This window comes from Nicotiana tomentosiformis, chromosome 4, assembly GCF_000390325.3.
Source record: "Nicotiana tomentosiformis chromosome 4, ASM39032v3, whole genome shotgun sequence".
Taxonomy (NCBI): Eukaryota; Viridiplantae; Streptophyta; class Magnoliopsida; order Solanales; family Solanaceae; genus Nicotiana; species Nicotiana tomentosiformis.
Genome location: NC_090815.1, coordinates 16637075 through 16659948, shown reverse-complemented (window position 1 = coordinate 16659948; position 22874 = coordinate 16637075). Strand labels below are relative to the sequence as shown.

General features: G+C 41.1%; 1 protein-coding gene across 1 annotated transcript; it reads right to left on the bottom strand.

Annotated features, from left to right (window-relative positions):
• Positions 1–4792: 4792 nt before the first annotated feature.
• Positions 4793–11890, bottom strand: LOC104119111 (GTP-binding protein BRASSINAZOLE INSENSITIVE PALE GREEN 2, chloroplastic). The gene is made up of 4 exons (XM_009630528.4): positions 11632–11890; positions 10038–11401; positions 7095–7262; positions 4793–5428 (listed from the first exon to the last, which is right to left on the bottom strand). Exons 1-4 carry the CDS (start codon positions 11747–11749, stop codon positions 5072–5074), a joined length of 2007 nt encoding a protein of 668 aa, XP_009628823.1. The 5' UTR covers positions 11750–11890; the 3' UTR covers positions 4793–5071.
• Between the last annotated feature and the right edge of the window lie 10984 nt (positions 11891–22874).

Here is a 22874-nt window from a genome sequence, read left to right as displayed (position 1 = left end):
GAGCTGTAAACCACAATATTTTATCAATAAAAAAAAATTTTTTATAGTTGTTTGTGATTGCAGTTTTATTTTTCTGCACAATTTTAAGAGAAAATAGTATGGGCTAGCCAGTTTTCGGACTGGTAATTGAAAAATAGCAAGCGTTTGCAAAGTCATTAAAAAATAACCATTATTTTGCTACAACACGGAAAGTACTAACATAATATACTGGAGATTGGTGCATCTGTGTATGAACTTCCAGCGTATTATGTTGGAACTCCATCACACAGAAAGTTCCAGCATAATATACTGGAGATTGGAGCACATGTGTATGAACTTCCAGCAAATTATGATGGACTAGTATATTATGCTGGAACTCCAATATATTATGTTGGAAGTTCACATGTAAAAAATTCAAACTCCAGTATATTATGCTGGAATATATTCCAGATTTTGAACAATATTTTCGTTCAAATTTATCTTTACATGAAAAGTGACTAAATTTCGATTACTAGAGTGTTCAAATGAAGATGGGGTGCAACTCATTAACAACTATATAACAAATCACATACATGGTGAAACTCACAAAAGGAAAAATTGAGGTCGGCATGTTACATTCTCTCCCACTTTAGAATATTTGTCCTTGAAATGTGAAAAAGGGATCCATACCTTGGAAACGAGGCAATTGTTATTGAAATAATTTTAACATATCATCTAACTGATGGAGAAGGATGTTGCTCCACCGCCATAGTGGGCAGTTGTAAAATTTGAATTGAAAGATTATTGAGGAGAAAAGTTATCGGCCCTAATAGAATTAGGATTGGTACGTACTTTTGAAATTCACAACAAATATTGCAACTGTATATTTTTACTCAATAATCTTCTACAAAGATTTTTATTGATGAATATACGTAAGACAATCGAACTTATATGAATTCGTACAGTCAGTGGAATATATCAAGATATACATTTAGGGTGTGAATTAGAATATTGACAGCTGGTTAATAAGTTACTATGTCTATATATGTGTGATTAAATCAATTAAGTTTTAGTAATTACAAGATCTAGTCTTTTATGTATTAGTAATTTCATTAGTAATTACAAAATCAATCAGGAGAAGCAAGTACTACACCATTCTGACAATGCCAGCACCGACGAGCTATAGCAAAACCCAGCCAGTTTTCCTTATCGATGGTCAAATCTGGAGAAATGGAGGACCAAAGAAAAAGCAACTATAAGGTTGAATCTGATCTAAAATGTCGCGAAATCAAAGAATATAATACGGGATATCGGTAAATAAAATACAGAAAATATTTGTAGAATCATTTTCTTCTGTTTAAATTATTATTGCTCACTAGAAAGCATATCCTTAGCAGGGATTCTACTCCTCCAAAACACATTTCCTTTCTCGTTGGAATTACTAATCAGTTTATTATTTATCTATCTTGGAGATGTATTAAATTAAAGTAAATAGCTTATGAAAGGAGGAGTCATAGTAGTGATATAAAATAACATTGTGTCATGGTGCAACAAGGTATATTTAACCGGTATTTTACTCGAAGTCATATCCTGCCATAAGAAATTTATATTTTTATTGCTTTATCTTCAAATAATGAAAAAGGTTAATTATCGCTAAAAACGAAATTATACCGAAATTTCCTTAATGAAACCACGTATAGAACTAGTACAAGTAAACTTTGGAAGTTCTCGAGTAATAGTTTGAGTGGTCTATTTTCTAGGATCCGAACGGAGGGCTATTTGTGTAATTAATCCTTGTGAAAGATTATGTAATAGTACAAGAACAATATGTCATGAGTCATGATTTTAATACACACATAATAAATACTATTATTGGCACTGGTGATTTCAAAAAATGCACACGTATTCATTTGAAAAATACCATTATTAGCATCTCAAGATCAGATGAAAAGTTATTTGTTAAGAACACAATTTCCATAAAGCTTAAGGTTAGACGTTAGATTTTATTAAAATTTATTTCTCTCATCATCAAATTTATATTGTTTTATATAGAGAAAAAGGTTAAAAATGTAAAGATATGATACATACACCAACAACAGATAATGATGATTATCCTACATATAATATAGTTGATGTGTGGCCAAAATGCTATATTTTTAGTACATTACTCGCCTTACATGTTGTTAGTTTAGTGGTTAATTGTGCGACATTTGAACTAAATTATGTTGTTTTATGTGTAGGAGCATCGGAAGACAAAAACGAATGAAAGTTACACAAAAAGAGGACAAAAATGTAAGAAAATAGCACAAAAGCATCAAGTACCCAAACCGTGCTACAGACCAAGTAAAGCCAGTTCTATAGCCTGTCTTACCATGATACAGACCAGGTAACGCCAGCTCTATAGCCAGCTTGACCGCGCTACAGACCAGGCGTAGCCAGCTCTGTAGCCAGGCTGACCGCGCTATAAGCCTGGCCTCGCGAGGTTTATAGTCCGGTAATTAAAAGTTGTGAATTAAAAGACTCCGACCCGAATTTGGACTCAAGGACTTCAACCCTAACCTATAAATACTCCCTAAATATGTCTAAGAAGGGAGGACATTTTTTAGAGCAGATTAGACCTAAAGGGGAGACGTTTTTGGAGAGGGGATTCGACCCAAGGAGGCAAGAACACGCTAGGAACAAGGCGGAGAATTCTTCTACGAGTTTTTCAGGTCCTTCTTCCTATTTTCATTATTCGTTATGAATTCTAGTATTGTGGTTTTGCATACTATTATGAATAAGTAATTTGTTATCTAGGGTTTTGATGGAACCTTTTGTAGGATAAATTCTTGTGACGTTTTTATATAATTGAGCTGTTGGATTTCTCTACTTGTTCAACTACGTGTTTATTGTTGTTGATTGAATGGCCATTAATTGACTGTGCCTATTTAGTGTGTATATTGCAAGCACTATTTTAAAAGGCGTTTTCGGGGCGAGCCCTGGGGCGAGGCGCACCAAAAACGTCCCGGGGCGATGGTGTGGGGCGAAAGTCTCAAGAGGCGTCGGGGCATACGCCTGGGCGTTTGAGGCGAATATTTTTAGTGAGGCGTAAGCCCCAGAGATTTTTTCAAATTAAAACAAAATTTGTTGAATAAGTCCTTCATATAATACCCAAATTTTCAAAATTCAGATTGGTAATTACTCAAAAGTTTTAAAAAGGAACTAAAATGTATTAAATTTAAAAGTCAAGACCTTTTTTATTGATTGAAGCCCCAATTCATGATCTTTTCCAATTCTTTATCTAGTCTGCTAACATCTCCCAAAAGCAACGAATATTCAATTCTTTTTTACAAATACAAAGAGAACTACATTCTCCTTCATAGCAGCAAGTTCAAAGTTCAAATTGAAGGTTAGTCATCCTTTTTATTCCTCCATGTAGAAAACTTTATTCTTTTCGACTCAAGTTACTTGAACTTCTAAGTAGTGTATAATATATTGTTTTGACTAATTTTTTGTGGGGGTGAAGCACATCTATATATATATATATATATATATATATATATATATATATATAGTTTTCTTCATTTTTTATGCAATTTTACCTGTTTATAAATATTTATTGTAAATATATTTATTTTATAAAATATTAAAAATTAAATATATATGGGGCTTACGCCTCGCCGAGGCATATGAAAAACGCATCGCCTTACGCTCATGCCTTTTAAAACACTAACTGCGAGAGAGAATATGCATTTAGGTATTTGTTGAACAACATCACTCCCAACGTATGTGAGAGATCAATACGAAGGGTTTAAAGGCGGGATTAGAGATAACGAAACCTTGGTGCGATCGTAGTGAGCAGTGAATTAGTGTCAGCTAGCGTAGTTCGAGAGAATACGTCTAGTAAATTGTGGTAGTTGCTCGAGAGAGAGAGAGAGAGAGAGAGAGAGAGAGAGAGAGCTACGACACCCAAAGTACTCACGATCGGTAGAGAATACTTAGGTGAAATTATAGAAGACGTAGCGGGAAGGATTCCGATAATTGGGGAAATTATAACTCTAGACCTCCTTAATCTTTTCTCCAATCCTTAATATCTTTAGTTGTTAATCTACTACTTTAATTTGTTAGTTAATTAGATATAATAATCTTAATATTTATAATTTAGGAATTGTTCAAACTTATCTTCTTAGTGATAGTGAACAATTGTAGCTAAACCTTAGTTCTCTGTGAGATTCGACTCCGGACTTTTAGACCGAATTATATTTGCAGCGACCGCTTATCCTTTTTAGGACTAGAGTTGGGCGTGACCAAAAGTTTACAAAAACGTCTCGTATTACCCTAGTTGGTTAACTCGATAAGTTGTTTGGATGCTGGATCATCTTTTTCCCAATAATATAAGTTGTTGCAAAAAAAAAAAATGGCGGGAAACTAGTTGATTTGTTTTCAAGAAATCTTTCAAAAGGCATTTTCCATTGGTTGTGATTCTATTTTGCTACGCTGTCAAACTGTCTAACATCTTTCTTTTGTACCCATGTAAATTGAACTTACCTTTCTACTATAATTATCAGTAAAAGCTAGCTGCCAAACATTAAATTAAAGTTGTCGTCACACCATAATTATTAATAAAAGCTAGCTGCAAAACATTAATTAAATTAAATAAAAGGAACTTAGATATTGATTGAGATTACCCCATTTTCCCAATCTGGCAATCTGCAATTCTGATTTCTGCTCCCAAATAGCTTAGTGGAGGCTCTCTGGATCATTTCTAACTATAGTTGCACAATCCAAGTAGAGATATCATAATGTGACTTCTGCCCCTAAAAAAGTTACAGCAACAATAATAACTATACCTCAATGCCAAACAAGTTGAGATCTGCTATATGAATCATCACCATGTTAATTACTCCATATATACTCATCTCCGGCCAATATTATACAAAATAAAAATAATAACAAAAATAAAAATAAAAAGTACTCGAAGTTCTTTGCATTTTCTAGCGACGCCTGCTCCTAAAAAAGTTAGTGTTGCAGAAATCTGTCAGCTAAAGAAAGTATAGCCCATACTTAACACCGTTCACATTTTTAACCTCAAGAAACGTTCCACCCAGGAAAACAAGCAAATTGACTCAGCTACTTAGTCAGATGATACTTCTGAAAGTTGCATTGTCTTCTCTGATGTATTCTCGTGCCTTGCTTGACCTTCAAGCTTTGATGGATTAGCAATTGCCTCTGATATGGCCTTTGGTAGCCAAAATCCAGGTCTTTCAATGGAGGCTGCACGATCAAGTACCAATGGTTCCCGCAATGTGATCTGAATGCCATCATACGTCCACAACATTAAATCTGCTTCACCTTTCAAACCCAGGGAGAACCATCCTAAGCCAGCGACCGCAATATCTATGCTGTTGACATCCCAGCTTATTCCGGATGCTTTTACTTCCTGCTTTTGCCATTGTCCCAATTCAGAAACTCGCTCCATGGAAATGGGAGGCTGTAGGATAAAAAAGCAGAACAATTAGAGAAACTGTGTTCCTTACAATCATCCTTTTTCTTTTAAGCTTGAGCAAATTGAAACCATCTTAGAGGAAATTCTCAAAAAAAAAAAGGAATAAAAAGGGCATCTCGATGTACAAAGCATCCCGCATTCTCGCAGAGTCGGGGAAGGGCTACAACCCAAGGGGTGTGACTTAGGCAGCCTATCCTGATGCAAGAATCAGTGGCTGATTCTACGGCTCGAACCCGTGACCTATAGGTCACACAGAGACAACTTTACCGTTAGTCCAAAGCTCCCCTTTAAATTCTCAAAAAGAGAATATCTTATATTACGTAATCCCCAATGATAAACCAGGTTTATGTGTGACGCCGAATAATCGATGGTGGGCATAAATTATATAGTGTCTAGATTTGATTGATGAGACGCGGGGTGGTGTTAACGAGAGGCTAGAGGTCTGGAGACATACCCTTGAGTCTAAAGGTTTCAAGTTGAGCAGGACCAAGACAGAATACTTGGAGTGCAAGTTGAGTGGCGTTACCCAGAAAACGGACGTGGATGTGAGGCTTGATACTCAAGTTATTCCTAGGAGAGACAGTTTTAAGTATCTAGGATCTGTGATTCAAAGTGATGGAGAGATTGATTAGGATGTCACACATCGTATCGGAACTGGGTGGATGAAGTGGAGACTCGCTTTAGGTGTCTTATGCGATAAGAATGTGCCATTGAGACTTAAAGGTAAGTTCTACAAAGTAGTAGTTAGACTGACTATGTTATATGGGGCAGAGTGTTGGCCAGTCCAGAAGATAAAAGTTGCTGAAATGAGGATGTTAAGATGGATGTGTGGGCATACTAGGTTAGATAGAATTAAGAACAAAGTTATTAGGGACAAGGTGAGAGTGGCCCCAGTGGAGGATAAGATGCGAGAGGCGAGGCTTCGATGGTTCGAGCATGTTAAAAGGAGAAGCACAGATGCCCCAGTCCGGAGGTGTAAGAGGTTGTCCTTGGGGGGTCAGAGGAGGGATAGAGGTAGGCCAAAGAAGTCTTGGGGGATGTGATCAGGTGGGACATGGCGCAGCTTGAGCTAACCGAGGACATGACCCTTGATAGGAGGGTGTAGAGGTTGAGGATTAGGGTAGAATATTAGTAGGCAGTGGAGTGTTTCCCCATGTCTTCTTGTTTCAGTAGTATTAGTGTTAGTATGGTATTATTTTACCCTTAGATGGTTATTACTGCATATCTTGTATTGTATTACTTGTTATCAGTACTTCTTTCATCTTGTATCTTGCTACCTTAGTCGCAGTTTTCTAAATATCTTGTACTGTTATTACTTGATATCAATGCTTCTTTCTTCTTTTCTCTAGCTAAGAGTCTATCGGAAACAGCCTCTCTGCCCGTCCAGGATAGGGGTAAGGCTGCGTACATCTCGCCCTCCCCAAACCCTACTTGCGGGAATACATTGGGTCGTTGTTGTCGTTATTTGAAAGGTGAAAGATAGGAGCAGAAGAAGGTGAAAACGAGCACCGGAGAGCGTTGTACAAACACAACTCATTAGATATACTTAAAGATGCAAGTTGCCAAGCTTCCTGGAGCAAATTTTCCTTTGGATATTAACATGGAAAACATACACGGAAAGAACAAAAACCGGCAAGAATTGGAGTATTACCTGCAATCTCACTCCGGCATGATTGTTCTTAAGCTCATCAGCATTTTCTGTCTTTCCGAGATGTAGAGAGACGCTTGGTGATGCCCAGACAGTGACATAGATTGTTTGTACTGAGGCATGAACTAGATCCAATCTAACTAAACCCCCAATATGTACAGTCTGCCCTTGCTGCAAAAAGATTGCACAAAATACATTTTAGAGTCCAAATATCTTTTGATCTCAGGAAAAAAATTGTGTTGCAGTCACATATATCTTTTTGACAGGTAAGACAATTTTATTAATTATGTCATTACCAAGGAGGTACTGATAAGTAAAAAATATCATACCCTTATCCCAGCACGTTAAATGTATAAGCATGTACACTTTACAAGAGAAATGTTTTCTACTTTACTTTCAAAACATCTATGATTCCTTTCAAGCCAAACTATCCAAAAAAAATGCATAAAGGAGTAGTATTCCATAACTTTGTTCTGATTTCCTTGCTCATCTTGCACCCCTGCAAAGTAGCTAAAGCTTGTTTCCCACTCCCTGGCATCACCAAATGGACACCATATATGTTCAAAATCACAGTCCATATCTGGCTAGTGAACTTGCAACGTAAAAGCAGCTGTCTTTCAGTTTTTGTTTCTTCTTCACATAAAAGCACCTGCTGCATAAATAAAAACCTCTTTTTTGTAGCTTATCTTGTATGAGACATGCCTCATGTGTTGCAATCCACCAAAAGCCAGCCACTTTTTGTGGGAGCTTTTGTTTTCCACAGCTTCTACCAAGGCTCCTTCTCCAAATCATTGGTCCCCTATCTTTTGCAAAAGTATGGTAACAGGACTTACAGTGAACCGACCATTATTCTTCCCTTTCCACCATATAGAATCCTTCTGATTTTCAACTTTAATTTGGTTTAAAATATGTAAAAGGTGTGTAACCTTTCTATTTCCCAGTCATTATAATTTCTTCTAAAATATTCTAGCTTCCAACCATCAGTGAACCAGCTTTGGCCAATAGTGCTTTCTTTCTCAGTTACCAGATTGAACATATCCGGGAACACATCCTTAAGATTCCCATTATCCAGCTACTTATCTTCCCAAAGTCTGATACTTGCACCATCTCCTATCTTCAATTTAATTCTATCCAGAAATTGGTCCTATAAACTTCGCATTTGTCTTCAGAGGGCCACTCCATATGAGTTACTCACAGGTTTGGTGCACCAATAGTTCTCCAATCCATACTTGGAAGTGATAACTTTTTCCCAAAGATTCTCTTTTCCATCATTGAATCTCCAATGTCATTTGAACAAAAGACTTTTATTATGAAGTCTCAAATTCTTTAGCCCCAAACCACCATCCTCCTTATTCTTCAACACAGTACTCCATTTAATCGGATGCATTTTTTTCTTATCATGACATCCTTCCCATAAATAATTGCTCCGAATTCTGTCAACTGTGTTTCAGTCACATATCTCCTTACCTGCAATATAAAACTAAAAGAGCTACTAAAGACTGAGGGATGAATAAAAGGAGCCATCTGAATCCCAAACTATTCGATTAGGGGTCAGTTTACAAAGATTTATCGTCACTTTGTCAAATTGCTCTCCTTTTCTAAGTTCATAGCCCTTGCGGTAGCTTCATCAATATTACCTACCAAATAAAAGGCATGTACCTATTCCTAGAGCAAAGATTCTATCTTCATTTGTCACATCAAAATTTCATGTGTTGAAAGACTATACTTCCTCCGTTCCACTTTATGTGAACCTATTTCCTTTTTGGTCCGTTCCAAAAAGAATGACCCCTTTCTAAATTTGGAAACAATTTAGCTTAAACTTCCAATTCTACCCTTAACGAGAAGCTTTTATAACCACACAATACTCTGGACCCCTTTTTGACTTGTTTAGGACCACAAATTGCAAAAGTCTTCATTTTTTCTTAAACTCCGTGCCCAGTCAAACAGGTTCACATAAATTGGAACGGAGGGAGTATATAACAACTATTGCCAAAATAGGCACATCAGCAAAGAAAGAAAAAGGGTATGAAATTTCAAGGTAGAGGCACCGCATCACAGGAAGTAAAGTGAAGTAAACCTTCAGTTAAGAGGCAACTACAAACTACTCCCTCTTTATCTTCTCCAGGTTACTTCGGTGGTGGAACCAGATTCCTAGGGAGAACCTCAATGTTGTTAGCTAAGTTGTTTCACCTATTGTTTCAAGACCCAAGAGGCAGTAAACTCGGATGTAAGAAACACAGAATACATTAACCCTGTCGACCATTATCATACACAATAATGCTATTAGTAACAGGTGCCAAACTATTAAATTGACACACTTTTTACACTTGACCCTTTACTCCAGAAAAGAAGATTCAGTAGACAAGTAAGAAATTCATAGGGAGGAGGAAAAGATGTTCTCCGGTGGAAAAGAGAAAATGAATACATCAGTCTTTTAATGGAATTCCCCCGATAGAATTCAGATTAAGAGCCTGAAAATTAACAGTCACCAAACAAATTCAGGGAGTGGCCAAAATCAGAGAAACACTTTTCTAGCTAATTGCACCAAAGTATAGGCAAATAGAATATTTTCAAATATGCTTTCCTTTCTTTGACAGACCTGTTAAAATTTTGAATAAAGTAATTATTTAAATTTTGCGAGGATATGCATTATTCACCAATTACGATGTATAAGCAAGTCCAGAAAAGGTACGAATAGTAAATTTTATATGCTGAATTTCTATAGTATTGAAGGAAAACTTAATGGGTCATGGGAAGATCAGAATGTGCAGTAGTGCTTAACTGCAACATATGTAGAGATATCCATACCTATTCATAAAGTTCAAGTAATTAATATATGGTCAGTAACCGTAAGGTTCAAATAAGTACATCCTTAAGCAGTTTATCATTAAAGAGATTGTATGATGGGCTGTAAAACAATAAAGTAAATAAGAGAGACTAGCTTACCTTAATTCTATAAGTTCGAGGTTGTAGCTCTTTTCGTATCTCGACCATTTTCTGCTCCTCCCTATTCAATCGCATGGACATAAGATATGGATGTAGGAGGCCAGGAGTGTCATACATCTTTGCCTTGGCTGACAATATTCCTCCAATCCTCAGGATTCCTAGAGTAGTTCCAGGTACAGCAGCTTCTGTAAGCTTTGTAGCTTTTACTCCTTCCTTTTTAGCAAAAGCATTGATTAATGTAGACTTTCCTGCATTTTGGGCCCCAATAACCCACACATTTCCTCGAGGACCAGCCAAATCTTTAACAAATGCCAGCAAATTTCTAACACCTAAATCTTTACGGGAACTTACCATGTAAACTCCACTGAGCTTAGGTGCTCCATTAGCTTTAGCACGGTGTCGAACCCACTTATCCAAACGCGCAGGGGAAACTTGAGAAGGGAGAAGGTCAACCTTGGTAGCCACAAGAACAAGCTTTGGCAACTTTTTACTTTGTTTCAATCCATCCTTGCTTAGCTCTAATGCCTTAAACAAAGATTTAGCAGCCCGCTTCGGAAAAGATCCATCAAAATCAACGCAATCAACCACCATAACCACAACCGTGGCATCAGCATTGCCAGTGGGTCTCATCAACCTAGTCGTAATCAACTGGTCAAAATCGAAGTCAGGTATTAGGTTCTCGGCCATCTCATTTTTCACTTGTCCATAGTTCCTCAAGGAATGGCATCGAGCACAAACCGTGACCTCCTCCTCTTTCTCTCCCCTAGCAGCTTCTCTCGCCATCCTTTTCTTCTCCGCTTTCGAGACCCTTTTCTTCTTTCCTTTCTCAAGAACCTCCTCTGTAATGTTGCCATAACCTAACCCTGCTGGCATAAAACCATCTAGCTCTTTCAAGTCATCGCCTTCTTCTTCCAACTCTGAATCCCAATCATCAAATCCATCTTCACTCCCCGAGCCCATTTCGTCACCTTCACTTTCTTCCAGTTTCCCCTCAATACAATCCCCAAACTCCTCCTCCTCTTCTTTAACCCCACCATCACCAATAACATCCTCATTATCCAAAAAATCATCTACATCTTCCCCACCAAAGATATCTATTTTGCTATCTTCAACCTTCCTTTTCTTGAAATAACCAGGAAGATTTGGGTCATCATCTTGCATAAAGATTCCACAACCAGGGCATATATTGTCCTCATTGTTCCTCCCTTGACTCAATAAGAGCTTAAGGTTACTGTCTTTTCTTGAAAAACTACTACTTCTGTCACTTCTCCTTTTTGATTGAGTTTGAGTGGCCTTTATTGCAGATAAAACCATTGGGTAAGGAATTATTTTTTGCCGGCATCCTTCTTTCTTGTTGGTTAAGCCTGTTTAAATAAGTTCATAGAGGGAAAATGTTCATTATGTTTGTTGCCCTCGTTTGTTACTTCATTGAATATATGTAAAATGATTGCATAAAAAAGGACAGTCCGGTACAGTAAGATGGTTCGAACTCGTGACCTCCTGATCACATATGAGCAACTTTTCTAGTTACGTCAAGGCTCCCCTTCAATGGTTGCATACTAGAAAAGAATTGAAAGGGGAAATTGGATAATACCTGTAAAATGGAATTGGGGTACCAAGAAATTATTCTTTGTTTCAAAGGTGGAACAGCTTAAAGATAAATAAGAAGAAGAGGTAGCTGCTGCTGTTGAAGTTGAAAGCAGTAGCGCCATGGCTGTGCAAATATTATATGCCTTTCTCCTGCAACTAAAGTATCATGACCACCATATCCGAGAAGTAGAGAGAACGCAGTGCAGTGTGTTTTTTAGAGTAGGGAAACGGTTCGGGTTAGTTATGGATCGGTGCAGGATGCGGATCGGTGCAGGATCGGGCGAGTATGCCGGGTTCGAACTAGGAAATTAACACAAAATGACCAAACTTTGCAGAATTTTGAGCTTTATTGGAATGAAAGTCGGGACATTTACGTCATTATAATAATTCGAAACAAAGTTGTGAATACAGTCAATACACACAAGCAAGAAATTTGCTAGGAATGTCCAAGGGCGTTTAATATTTAATATACATTTTTAAAAGTAGTTATTGTATAATTTATTTAATATACATTTTTAAAAGTAGTTATTGTATAATTGTGGGGCAAAGAATATTCAACTGATCACTTTTTATCGGGTGAAAAAATTATTTGCACTGGATATCTATACAATATCATGTGTTTGCATACATGTATTTCTTATTTAACTATGGTTAATTAATATTGTATAGGTCAAAATCTACCCTACAATATTTAAGACAAGATAACGCTAAAGGGAGAGTCTTCAAGCCGTCATCAGTCGAGGTCGACCAGAAAGCAGCGAGGTTCGTGGTTGAGATGTCAACAAGGGTCGAGGTCGAGCACCGTTGGCAAAGCTGTAACGGCTAGTTTTCGAAATAGGGTATTAAAGAGAATATTCTAGTGGATATTCTCTACACTTGTACTATTAGGGTTTGTTAAGAAAATGTCTCATATAAATAGAAAAAGTGACAAGGGTGGAAGGCATGTGACATTCATTACTTGACAAGAACAAACTTTTGATTGAATATTCTTTCTCTCTCTTACAAAGATACAAACATTACATTTTCATCTAGATTCTTCCATCAAATCCGAAAATAATCCGAAAATACACCCTTCCATCAAATCCGAAAATAATTCGAACATTCTGGAATTTGTCTATCACGCATCATTGTCAGGAGGGATAATCATCTAGCTCATACTTTATTGGGTGAATCACTCCTTCTATTTATTTAAACGTCATTTATTATTATTCATTGCTAGTTATTGTTGCATTGTTGCTCATACTTTTTGGAATAGTTAATGCATATTGTTGTCGATCCTCCATCATATCTGACTAACATTAGTCACTTTTCCGGAAATAACATCTAGAGATATTATTACTAACTAAGCTTAACCCATTATTATATAAATTAAACTGTTTAAACCGAAAGTTATACTTTTTGGTCAAACAATTTGGCGTCGTCTGTGGGGATTTCTTAGTTAAGCTTTTAGTTTCTTCTAGATCTACAGCCAACACGAGCCTCTAACGTAAAAAATAAGAAAAAAAAAAATTAAAAAAAGAGAGAGAGAGAGAGAGAGAGAAGAGAAAGCAAAAAAACAAGATCCCATTTCTTTGTACGTACAAAATCCTAACATGGTAAGTAACCGAGAAAAAAGGGCGAGATTAATCAATGACCTCCCAACTAACCTCATGAACGTAATCAACGAAAGCTGTGAAACGGCAGACGAAGGCGCAACGCCCAATGCCTCCCCTAGGGGAGATGGGTCATGCCTTCTCATTGCAGCATCATAAAGTCTCTTGGTAATGGAGTATCCACATCTGTGGGGGAGGAGACGCCCCCGACTGTAAAAAAAAAGCTCCTCGAAGCGTGGCTAACCGATACGCTAACTAGCGTACTCAACAAGCCCGCCCGGGACGCAGCCACAGGAAACGCAAGAACTTGCATCATACAACCAGTAAACGAGCAGCTCAACCAACTCCCCCCTCCTCCCTCGACAAGTATTACTCATAATGTCGCTAATAGTGCAAGTGATGACACTCTCGCAACCATTCTAAAAAGGATAGAGGAAATGGAGAATGAGAACAGAGCACTCCGGGACCAAATGAGAGAACACCAAGAAAGGATCAATAAGATACCGGGTGCCTCTAAGCTTTTGCCGAAGATATATGCCGGCCGATTCATCGAGCAGCCTTATAGTGATGACGCCGCCCCACATGCCATACCAAAAACCTTTAAAATGCCGCCCTACCTCAGGATATATAATGGCACTACTGACCTAGAAGATCATGTGACTCACTATGTCACCACCGTGAAAGGCAATGACCTCGCCAAAGAACAAGTATCTTCCATTTTGTTGAAAACATTCGGTGAAACCTTCACATGATGAGCGTTAACATGGTTTTCGCAACTACCTGCGCGCTCCATTAAAACTTTCGAAGAGATGACCGACAAGTTCGTAATGGCCCATGTTGGGGCCAAGAAGGCCGAGGCGAGAGTGAACGACATATTTTCTATTAAACAGTCTCCGGGAGAGGGATTGAGGGACTTCCTCACTTGTTTCAACCGAGTAAGGATGACCTTGTCGAACGTGTCTAAGGGGATGGCGGTCGCAGCCTTCCAGAACGGGCTGAGCAGGGATGGTTCGAGGGCGACTAGAAAGCTATTAATTCGACTGATGAAGTATCCCCAACCACTTGGGATGAAATACATAACGCATATTGTGCCGAGGTCCTAGCAGATGAGGACGACTTCAATGGACCAACTCATCGACTGACATCGGTATAGGTCAAACCTAGAAAAGATCGAAGAAATGATACCAGAAGAGACCTCGCAGCTCTGTGACCTAACAGGGAACGACATCAACTGTATGTCAGAGCGGTCGTTGCGCCCTCCTCCCGCCATGAAGAAGGCCCGCCTAGATCAAGACAGGGACTCACCGGAATCATAGAGGTCTGCCCCCTTTATTATCTGCTTACAACTTTTGTGTGTCACCTACAGAGATAGTCTATACCCTCAAAAAGCTCAGACCAAAGTTGAAATGGCCACAAAAGATGAGGTCAGATCTGAGTACCAGAAAGTCAGATGTCCTCTGCGAGTTCTACTAAGAACGAGGGCATAAAAATGAAGATTGCATCGTCCTGAGGCAGGAGGTCGTAAACATATTACGACAAGGATACCTCAAAGAGTTGTTGAGCCACCAGGGAAAGACCAACTTTGTCAGAGGACGTGAACAACATCAAGGACCACCGAAACCGCCCTCACCAACTCGCACCATTCACATGATCATCGGTGGCGACGGCGATGCTTCCATCAACAGCGTGAAGTTCACCATTACTCACAAACTCAAACAGTCAATCACCCGCGAACGGTATGATGAACTCGAAGAGAGTATCATCTTCGATAAGTCGGATACTAATGGTTTGGCTTTCCCTCACTATGATGCCCTTGTTATTACTTTACGAATTTTGGATACCGATGTGAGACGCATTATGGTAGACGATGGGAGCGGCGCGTGCATTATCCATCCTCGAGTACTTGCACAAATGAAACTCAAAGATAAGATAGTGTCGTGTTGCATCACGCTAACTGGTTTTAACAATGCAGTCGAGGGAACATCTAGTGAAATCACACTCCCCGTTCTGGCCGGTGGCGTCACTCTGGAAACCACGTTCCACATCATGGCCCAAGATACGGAGTACAACGCCATAATAGGGCGACCATGGATACACGCCATTTCCATCTTATATCAGGTCATCAAGTTCCCGACTCCTTGGGGAATATTCAGCATACGAGGAGAACAGCGCACATCCCGGGAATGCTACCACATCGCCCTAAATAGCACAGTCACTCAACAAATAAAGTACAAAGAAAAAGAGGCATAGCAATCAACAGGGTCGAGATCGATATGTGACGATAACGAGGACGTTATCAAAAACCCTGATATGGTCGAAGTTGTAGGATCGACCGTAGAAGACCTCGACCCCATTCAATTAGACCCCGGCGACCACAGCAAGAAAGATTACATCGGCTGCAAACTTTAGGAACCAGGTAAATTCTGTCAATTCTTAACTACTAATGCAGATTTGTTTGCTTTCAGCCATGCAGATATGTCGGGTATCCCGAAGAAAATCGCCATACACAAACTGAACGTCGACCCATTCCACCCCAATGAGACAGGTAGACATAAGTTTAACTCCGCTGTCAATGACACGGTACGTGAAGAGGTGGAAAAACTATTGGAGAATGGCCCCATCAGGGAGTCGAAGTACCCCTAGTGGGTCGTTAATGTGGTAATGGTTAAGAAGAAGAATGGGAAATGGCGGATGTGTGTGGATTTCATAGCTTTAAACAAAGCATGCCCAAAAGATTCGTTCCCATTACCCCACATCGACCAACTTATCAATGCAACAGCCGGGCACGAACTACTGAGCTTCTTGGACATTTATTCAGGTTATAATCAAATCCTCATGGAAGAAGAGGATCAGGAATAAACCACTTTCATCACCTATCAAGGGACGTACTGCTACAGGGTCATTCCCTTCGGGTTAAAGAACGTGGGGGCGACATACCAAAGATTGGTGATGAGGATGTTCAAGGACCAACTCGGTAAGACGATGGAAGTCTATATAGACGACAAATTGGTCAAGTCCAAAAGGAAATAAGATCATATCGACCATTTGAGAGAAACTTTCGACATACTCAGAAGATACGGAATGAAGTTGAACCCCAAAAAGTGTGCGTTTGGCGTGGCCTTAGGAAAGTTTCTAGGTTTCCTGGTATCACAGAGGGGGATCGAAGTCAATACTGACCAAATCAAAGCCATCGAGGGGATACTGTAACACTTGACCACTAAAAAGCAAGTTCAAAGGTTGACTAGCCTGATCGCCTCCCTATCAAGGTTCATTTCACGATCATCGGATAAATGTGAAAAATTCTTTGCCGTACTCAAGAAGGATAACGAACTCCAATGGACTTTGGAGTGCGTCCAAGCCCGAAAGGGATTAAAAGCATATTTGTCATTGCCACCACTGCTTTCAAAACCAGAGCCTGGAGAACATCTCCTCGTGTATCTCGTTGTATCCGAAGTAGCTATGAGCGCAGTCTTGGTTCGAGAAAACAAAGGTACGAAATCCCATATCTATTATATTAGCAAAATATTAGTCGATGCCGAGACGAGGTATCCTCACTTCGAAAAGCTGGCCCTGGCCTTAGTCATAGCTTCGCGAAAGCTTAGATCGTATTTCCAGTGCCACCCCGTCTCGGTCGTTATGACCTTCCCCTTGAGAAGCATTTGACATAAACCCGAGCTACCGGGAAGGCTGGCCAAATGGGCCATCGAGCTGAGCGAGCACGATATCACGTAACAGCCGTGAACATTGATTAAGTCACAAGTGCTCGCTGACTTCATCGCCAACTTAAACGCAAAAGTAATGCCCGTAGTTGAGAGAAAAGCCTCTCAAACTTCCCCCCAAACACAAGACCTTTGGGTCCTATACACCGATGGCGCATCCAACGCGTTAGGGGCCAGACTGGGACTCGTACTCGAAGTCCCAATAGGAGAACTGATTCTCCAGTCCATAAGGTGCCCGAATATGACTTACAGTGAGGCCGAGTATGAGGCCGTAATTACAGTATGAGTGAAGACGGTTAAAACTACGTTGTGATTCCCAACTCGTAGTCAACCAAATCATAGGGACTTACCAAATCAAAGAAAAAGATTGCAAAAGTATTAGACTGAAATATGTAAGCTGCTTCCCGAGTTCGACGAAAGCCAGCTCGACCAAATTCCCCGAGTACAGAATGTTGAGGTAGACGGCCTTGCTAAACTGGCCGCAGCCACCAAAAGCATCTCAACCGGAAACATGAACATAGTCCACCTCCTCAACTTATCGCTTTATCAAATTGAGGTAAGAACCGTAAGCTAAACTTGGGACTGGCGCAATCGTATTATTACATATTTGTAGGAAAACACACACCCAGATGATAAAAAAGAAGCCAAGAAACTAAGAATTCAAGCGGCCAGGTACAGTATCATCCATAATGACCTGTATAAGAGGACTTACAATGGCCCTATGGTAAAATGCCTGGGCCCAAACCACATGTGGCGCATCCTGGAAGAGGTCCATGAGGGCCATTTTGGAGCTCACTCCGGCAATCGGTCTCTAGTCAGATGCCTCATACGGGCAGAATACTACTGGCCCACCATGAAAAAAGAGGCCACAGAGTTTGTGAAAAAATGCAAGCAATGCCAAAAGTACCCCCCGATGATTCACCAAGCGGGCGAACACCTCCACTCGGTCACCTCACCTTAGCTGTTCATCAAATATGGAATGGACATTATGGGCCCCCTCCCGGCAGGGTGAGGTAACCTGCGATTCCTTTTGGTTTTAACTGACTATTTCTCTAAGTGGGTGTAAGCAGGAGCATTCGCCCAAATACGTGAACAAGAAGTGGTTGCCTTTATATGGAAAAACACATGTCGGTTCGTCCTCCTCAAAGAGTTCAGCTGCGACAATGGACCCCAGTTCACGGGAAATAAGACCGTCGAGTTTTTGGAGAAATGGCATATCAAAAGGTACTCTCGACGCCATATCACCCCGCGGGCAACAGGCAAGCAGAGTCCTCTAACAAGTCGATACTAAACATCATGAAGAAAAAACTTGAAGATGCCAAAGGACTGTGGCCAAAAATATTACCAGAAGTACTATAGGCCTATCGAACAACGCCGAAGATGAGCACAAGGGAGACACCATACTCTTTGGTCTATGGGACCTATGCAGTAATACTAGTCGAGGTCGGAGAGCCCAGCCTAAGGTACTCCCATGAGAGCAGATCAATGAACGATGAAAGCAGAGGCAACAGCTCGACGAACTTGAAAAACGAAGAGACATGGCCTACATAAGGATGATCGCCCAAAAACAACAAGCAGAACTCTATTATAACAAGAAGGCAAAGGTTAGGCCGCTCAAAGTCGGGGACTACGTATAAAGCGTCCCCCAAGTCGCACTCTTTCTTCCCTCACTTGTGTTTTGTCCCAATTGGGTTTTCTCAAGGAGTTTTTTAATGAGGTGATGAAGGGAACACTTCAAGTCGGAATACACAAAGATGGGGCTAGGATGGTTAGTTCATTGCTCGACCTCTCATGCACTCTCCAGGTCAACCAATAAATTGACTAGATAGATTAGGACTGGGATTGGAACGCCAGCCAACGCCCGGAAATTTGTAAATTTCTCCAAAATGTACGAACAAAGCAACAATGCTTAAAGTTTACGGTTTTGACAAACTTCTCACTTATCGAAACACCTACTGGCCCTCGGCCATAATTAAACTTAGGTTATGTTCGACCTTGTTCGAACTAACACCTACTGGCCCTCGACCATAATTAAACTTAGGTTATGTTCGAACTAACACCTACCGGCCCTTGGCCATAATTAAACTTAGGTTATGTTCGATCTTGTTCGAACTAACACCTACCAGCCCTCAACCATAATTAAAATTAGGTTATGCTCGACCTCATCGAACTGACACCTACTGGCACTCGGCCATAATTAAACTTAGGTTATGTTCAACCTTGTTCGAACTAAAACCTACCGACCCTCAGCCATAATTAAAATTAGGTTATGTTCGACCTCGTCGAACTGATACCTACTAGCCCTCGACCATAATTAAACTTGGATTATGTTTGACCTTTTTCGAACTAACACCTACCGGCCCTCGGCCATAATTAAAATTAGGTTATGTTCAACCTTGTCGAACTGACGCCTACTGGCCCTCAACCATAATTAAACTTAGGTTATGTTCGACCTTGTTCGAACTAACACTTACCGGCCCTCGGCCATAACTAAATTAAGGATATGTTCGACCTTGTTTGAACTAACGCTTACCGACCCTCGGCCATAATTAAAACCTTGTTCGAATAAACGCCCACCAACCTCTGGACCCCATTTGCCATTAAGTGATCACGGTCAGAAAATCAAGGCAACCAAGCTACAGAATCAAAAAACATGCAAATGCAAAAACGAACCACAAGAAGAGAATCAGATACAAATAACGAAGTTGGCATTTCATACTTGAAATATTTTTTTACAAAAGCTCATGAAGATGCCACCAACTACAAGCAAAAATATACAAAAAATCAAAAGAGAAAACTACTGGCCACCACCATTACGGCTTTCGACATCCCCGCCGACTCGGCCCTCAACAACGTCGCCCCCTTGACCTTCAACACCCTCATCCTCGCCGATCTCTGGCGTAGCGGGGTCATACCCGCAAGCGACTCGAGAATCGCAAGCCTTAACATGAGCATCTTTGAGGACGACCTCAGAAACGGATTCTGCCGCATGTAAATCTCGAAATACGTCTAACTGGGACTCTGCATGAATCCACTCTTCGTATAACTCTCGAGGAACATTAGGAAAATCTAAAGTATGGGAAGAGGACGGTTGTACTAGTAATCGGGCTTTCTCGGCCTCAAGAGCAGCAACTCGGTCGTAGTGGCCAGAAGTCTCTCTCTCTAAATCTACAATCCTCTCATCAAGCCGCTTGTCTTTAAGCCTTGACGTTTCCAAGTCATTCTCTCGCTTAGAACAGAGAGTCTGTATCACTACCTCAAGATCCTCCGTCTTCCTGGAAGCCTCCGACCGAGCGAACTCCGCCTTCTCAAGATCCTCTGCCTTCCCGACGACCTTGCCACTTAGAGCATCCGCTTGGAATTGACACTCCTTAAGCTGGGCACGCAGCGAAACCACCTGATCTTGAAGGTCGTTGCACTAGGCTTCGACCCCTTTGCTGACTTCGAGCTCTTCCTCTTTACCTCTCAACGTCCCTTCAAAGATGCTGCATTTCTCAATCACCCTCACCAGCTCGTCGTCCTTCTCCTTCAACTCTTCACGAAAGGCCTGAAAGTTGCCACCCTCGCCAAAACGCCTGCGAATCTCCCGGTACTTGCACGGGTACTCAAAATACTTGTGCTCTAACTTCTTAAATATTATCTTACGCCTCTCCTCCCTTCGAGAACTTTCAATCTCTAGGATCATGGTCTGCAACCACAAGAAAAAAAAAGAAAAAATGAGAACTCCCTCGCCAGCAAAGGCGAAGCACTGAACAAAAAACACCACAGTTAGAAAGACGAAGCCCTGAAATACTCACCCTGAGAGCGAGGCCGGCTATGCTCCTCGACAGAGTGACATCGTCCAGTTCTTTGAGGGTTTCACCTTCCACTTCGGAGCAAAGAGGGCCGAGGGCAGGGACTACATTCTCCAAATTTTTCAACAGATCACGATCCATGGGGATCGCAATGTTCCTCGTAGACCTCTCCAACCTCATCTCGAGTTGGGTAAACCCCTCCTTCATCATCCTCAGTTCAATGACGTCAACGTCTAAGCCCATTTCATAACCATCTTTGGCAATGCCTTTATCTCTCCCATCACCCTACAAGGGAGTATTACCAGTTGGCTGCAAAGTTGACGGCCCCTCCTTCCGCAAAGAATTAGAATCCCTTGCAGTCGGCCCTTCGACCTCCGTCATCGCGGAAGGGCGAGACATATCTTCATCAGCCTCCATCGATCTAGGAACCTCAGACGCCAGCTCGATGGCATCTTCAAGGACAATGGTCACCGTATCATGAAGGACAAAATCATCTATCACAGAGTCCATGGCCCGGGAAACCCCGTTGCCAACGTCCACTAACCTCCTCTTACGAGACATCAAACCCCCGTGAAGAAAGGGGAAGCCGAAGGTTCCACAGCCAAAGTATTTGCAGATAGAGAAGAAATTGATGTTGAAGCAGCGGCAGGTGGAGCCGAGGATCGAGCAGGCTCAGCCGCGGCCGTAGAAGTGGTAGAAGCCGAAGAGGTAGCAGTTTTCCTCTTACGAAATGCAGGTGGGGGAGCTCTCAGCCTCTTCAAAGGCCCTCGAGCTGGAGTTGAGAGAAGCACAAAAGAAAAGGTCAACCATAGTGAACCACAAAAGGTGAGTAACCAAGAAGCAAAAGCAAAGAAACTCACCGGTCGAGGACAGAGCAGGCCCAAACTTCTTGAGAAAACCCGACCACTCATGAATCCCCGCGATGTGAGGGAGGAGCCGTCCGACCCAATCAGAAATGTTCCCGACCAAATGAGGGGGCGAAGTCTTGGCTGCATAAGAAAGGAGCAAAAGATCAGAACCCGTGACTAAGCAAAGTAAACCAAATTCCCCAACACATAAAGGTTAGACACTTACGAGTATAGTTCCAAGTTTCAGGGAGGCCGTCTGCATTGGCCACCACGTCCTCAGTTCTGACGAAAAAGAAGTTGTGCCAGAACTGGCAGCTAGCCTTGTCATCCATCATCACCACAGACACTTTCCCCCTCGGTGGTGAAGGTTCAACATCGTCCCCCTATAGAAACTAGGGGCGAATAAATGCGTTAGATGCCGAAGAGTAATCTCGACCCCGGCCAGCTCCGAAAACTTAGTAAGCATCCTGATGAGCTTATAGATATACGGTGCGAGCTGAGCCGGGGTAACGCCATTAAAACTACAAAACTCCTCCGCTAGTGGAAGAAGGGGAAGAGTGTAGCCGACATGAAAAAGGTAAGCGTAGAATGCACAGTACCCGGGGTGGTGGACTTGTACCACATCCCGCCCGGCAGGGACCAACTCGATGCGAGCGAGAATGCTAAATTTAGCCTTAAGCTCTAATAAATTGGCCTCCTTCATCGCCGACTCGAAGATTTCGGGTTCAGCTTCAGGCGCCTTTGTAAAATCAGACCTAACTTTCTCACCACGAGGAACTATCTCCTCTACCGTAGGGAAGTTCTCGTCCTCAACGACAACGGAGATGCCCTATGCGTGATCAGGGAAAACCATCGCTAAAGGAACTGGGTAACTTTCCTGGCTAGGACCAGAAGATACGTTAGACATAGTTCTAACGAAAGAGAAGGTATTCAAAGTAACGAGGAGTTAAAAACAACATGGATCGCTAGGACAGGGAAAGAAGATGCACAATAATGGAATAAGAAGAAGAAGACACAAGGTTTCGATATGGGAAATCTGTAAACTTGAGTGTGTGCCTTCACATCCTTATTTATAAGAGCTCAGGCATCGAAATCGAGGAATTAGGTCATATTACTTAGCACAAATATCGAAGCGACATATCCAATCAATAGACGCACGCAAAACGATGCAACATATCAGGGAAACGCATCATAATGACGTATGACATCATGATGTCACTTTGATCCCGGAGCAACATAACCTCAAAAGTTGCGGCTCATGAAAGGCCCCGTTGCGCACTCGTCTAACCATCTC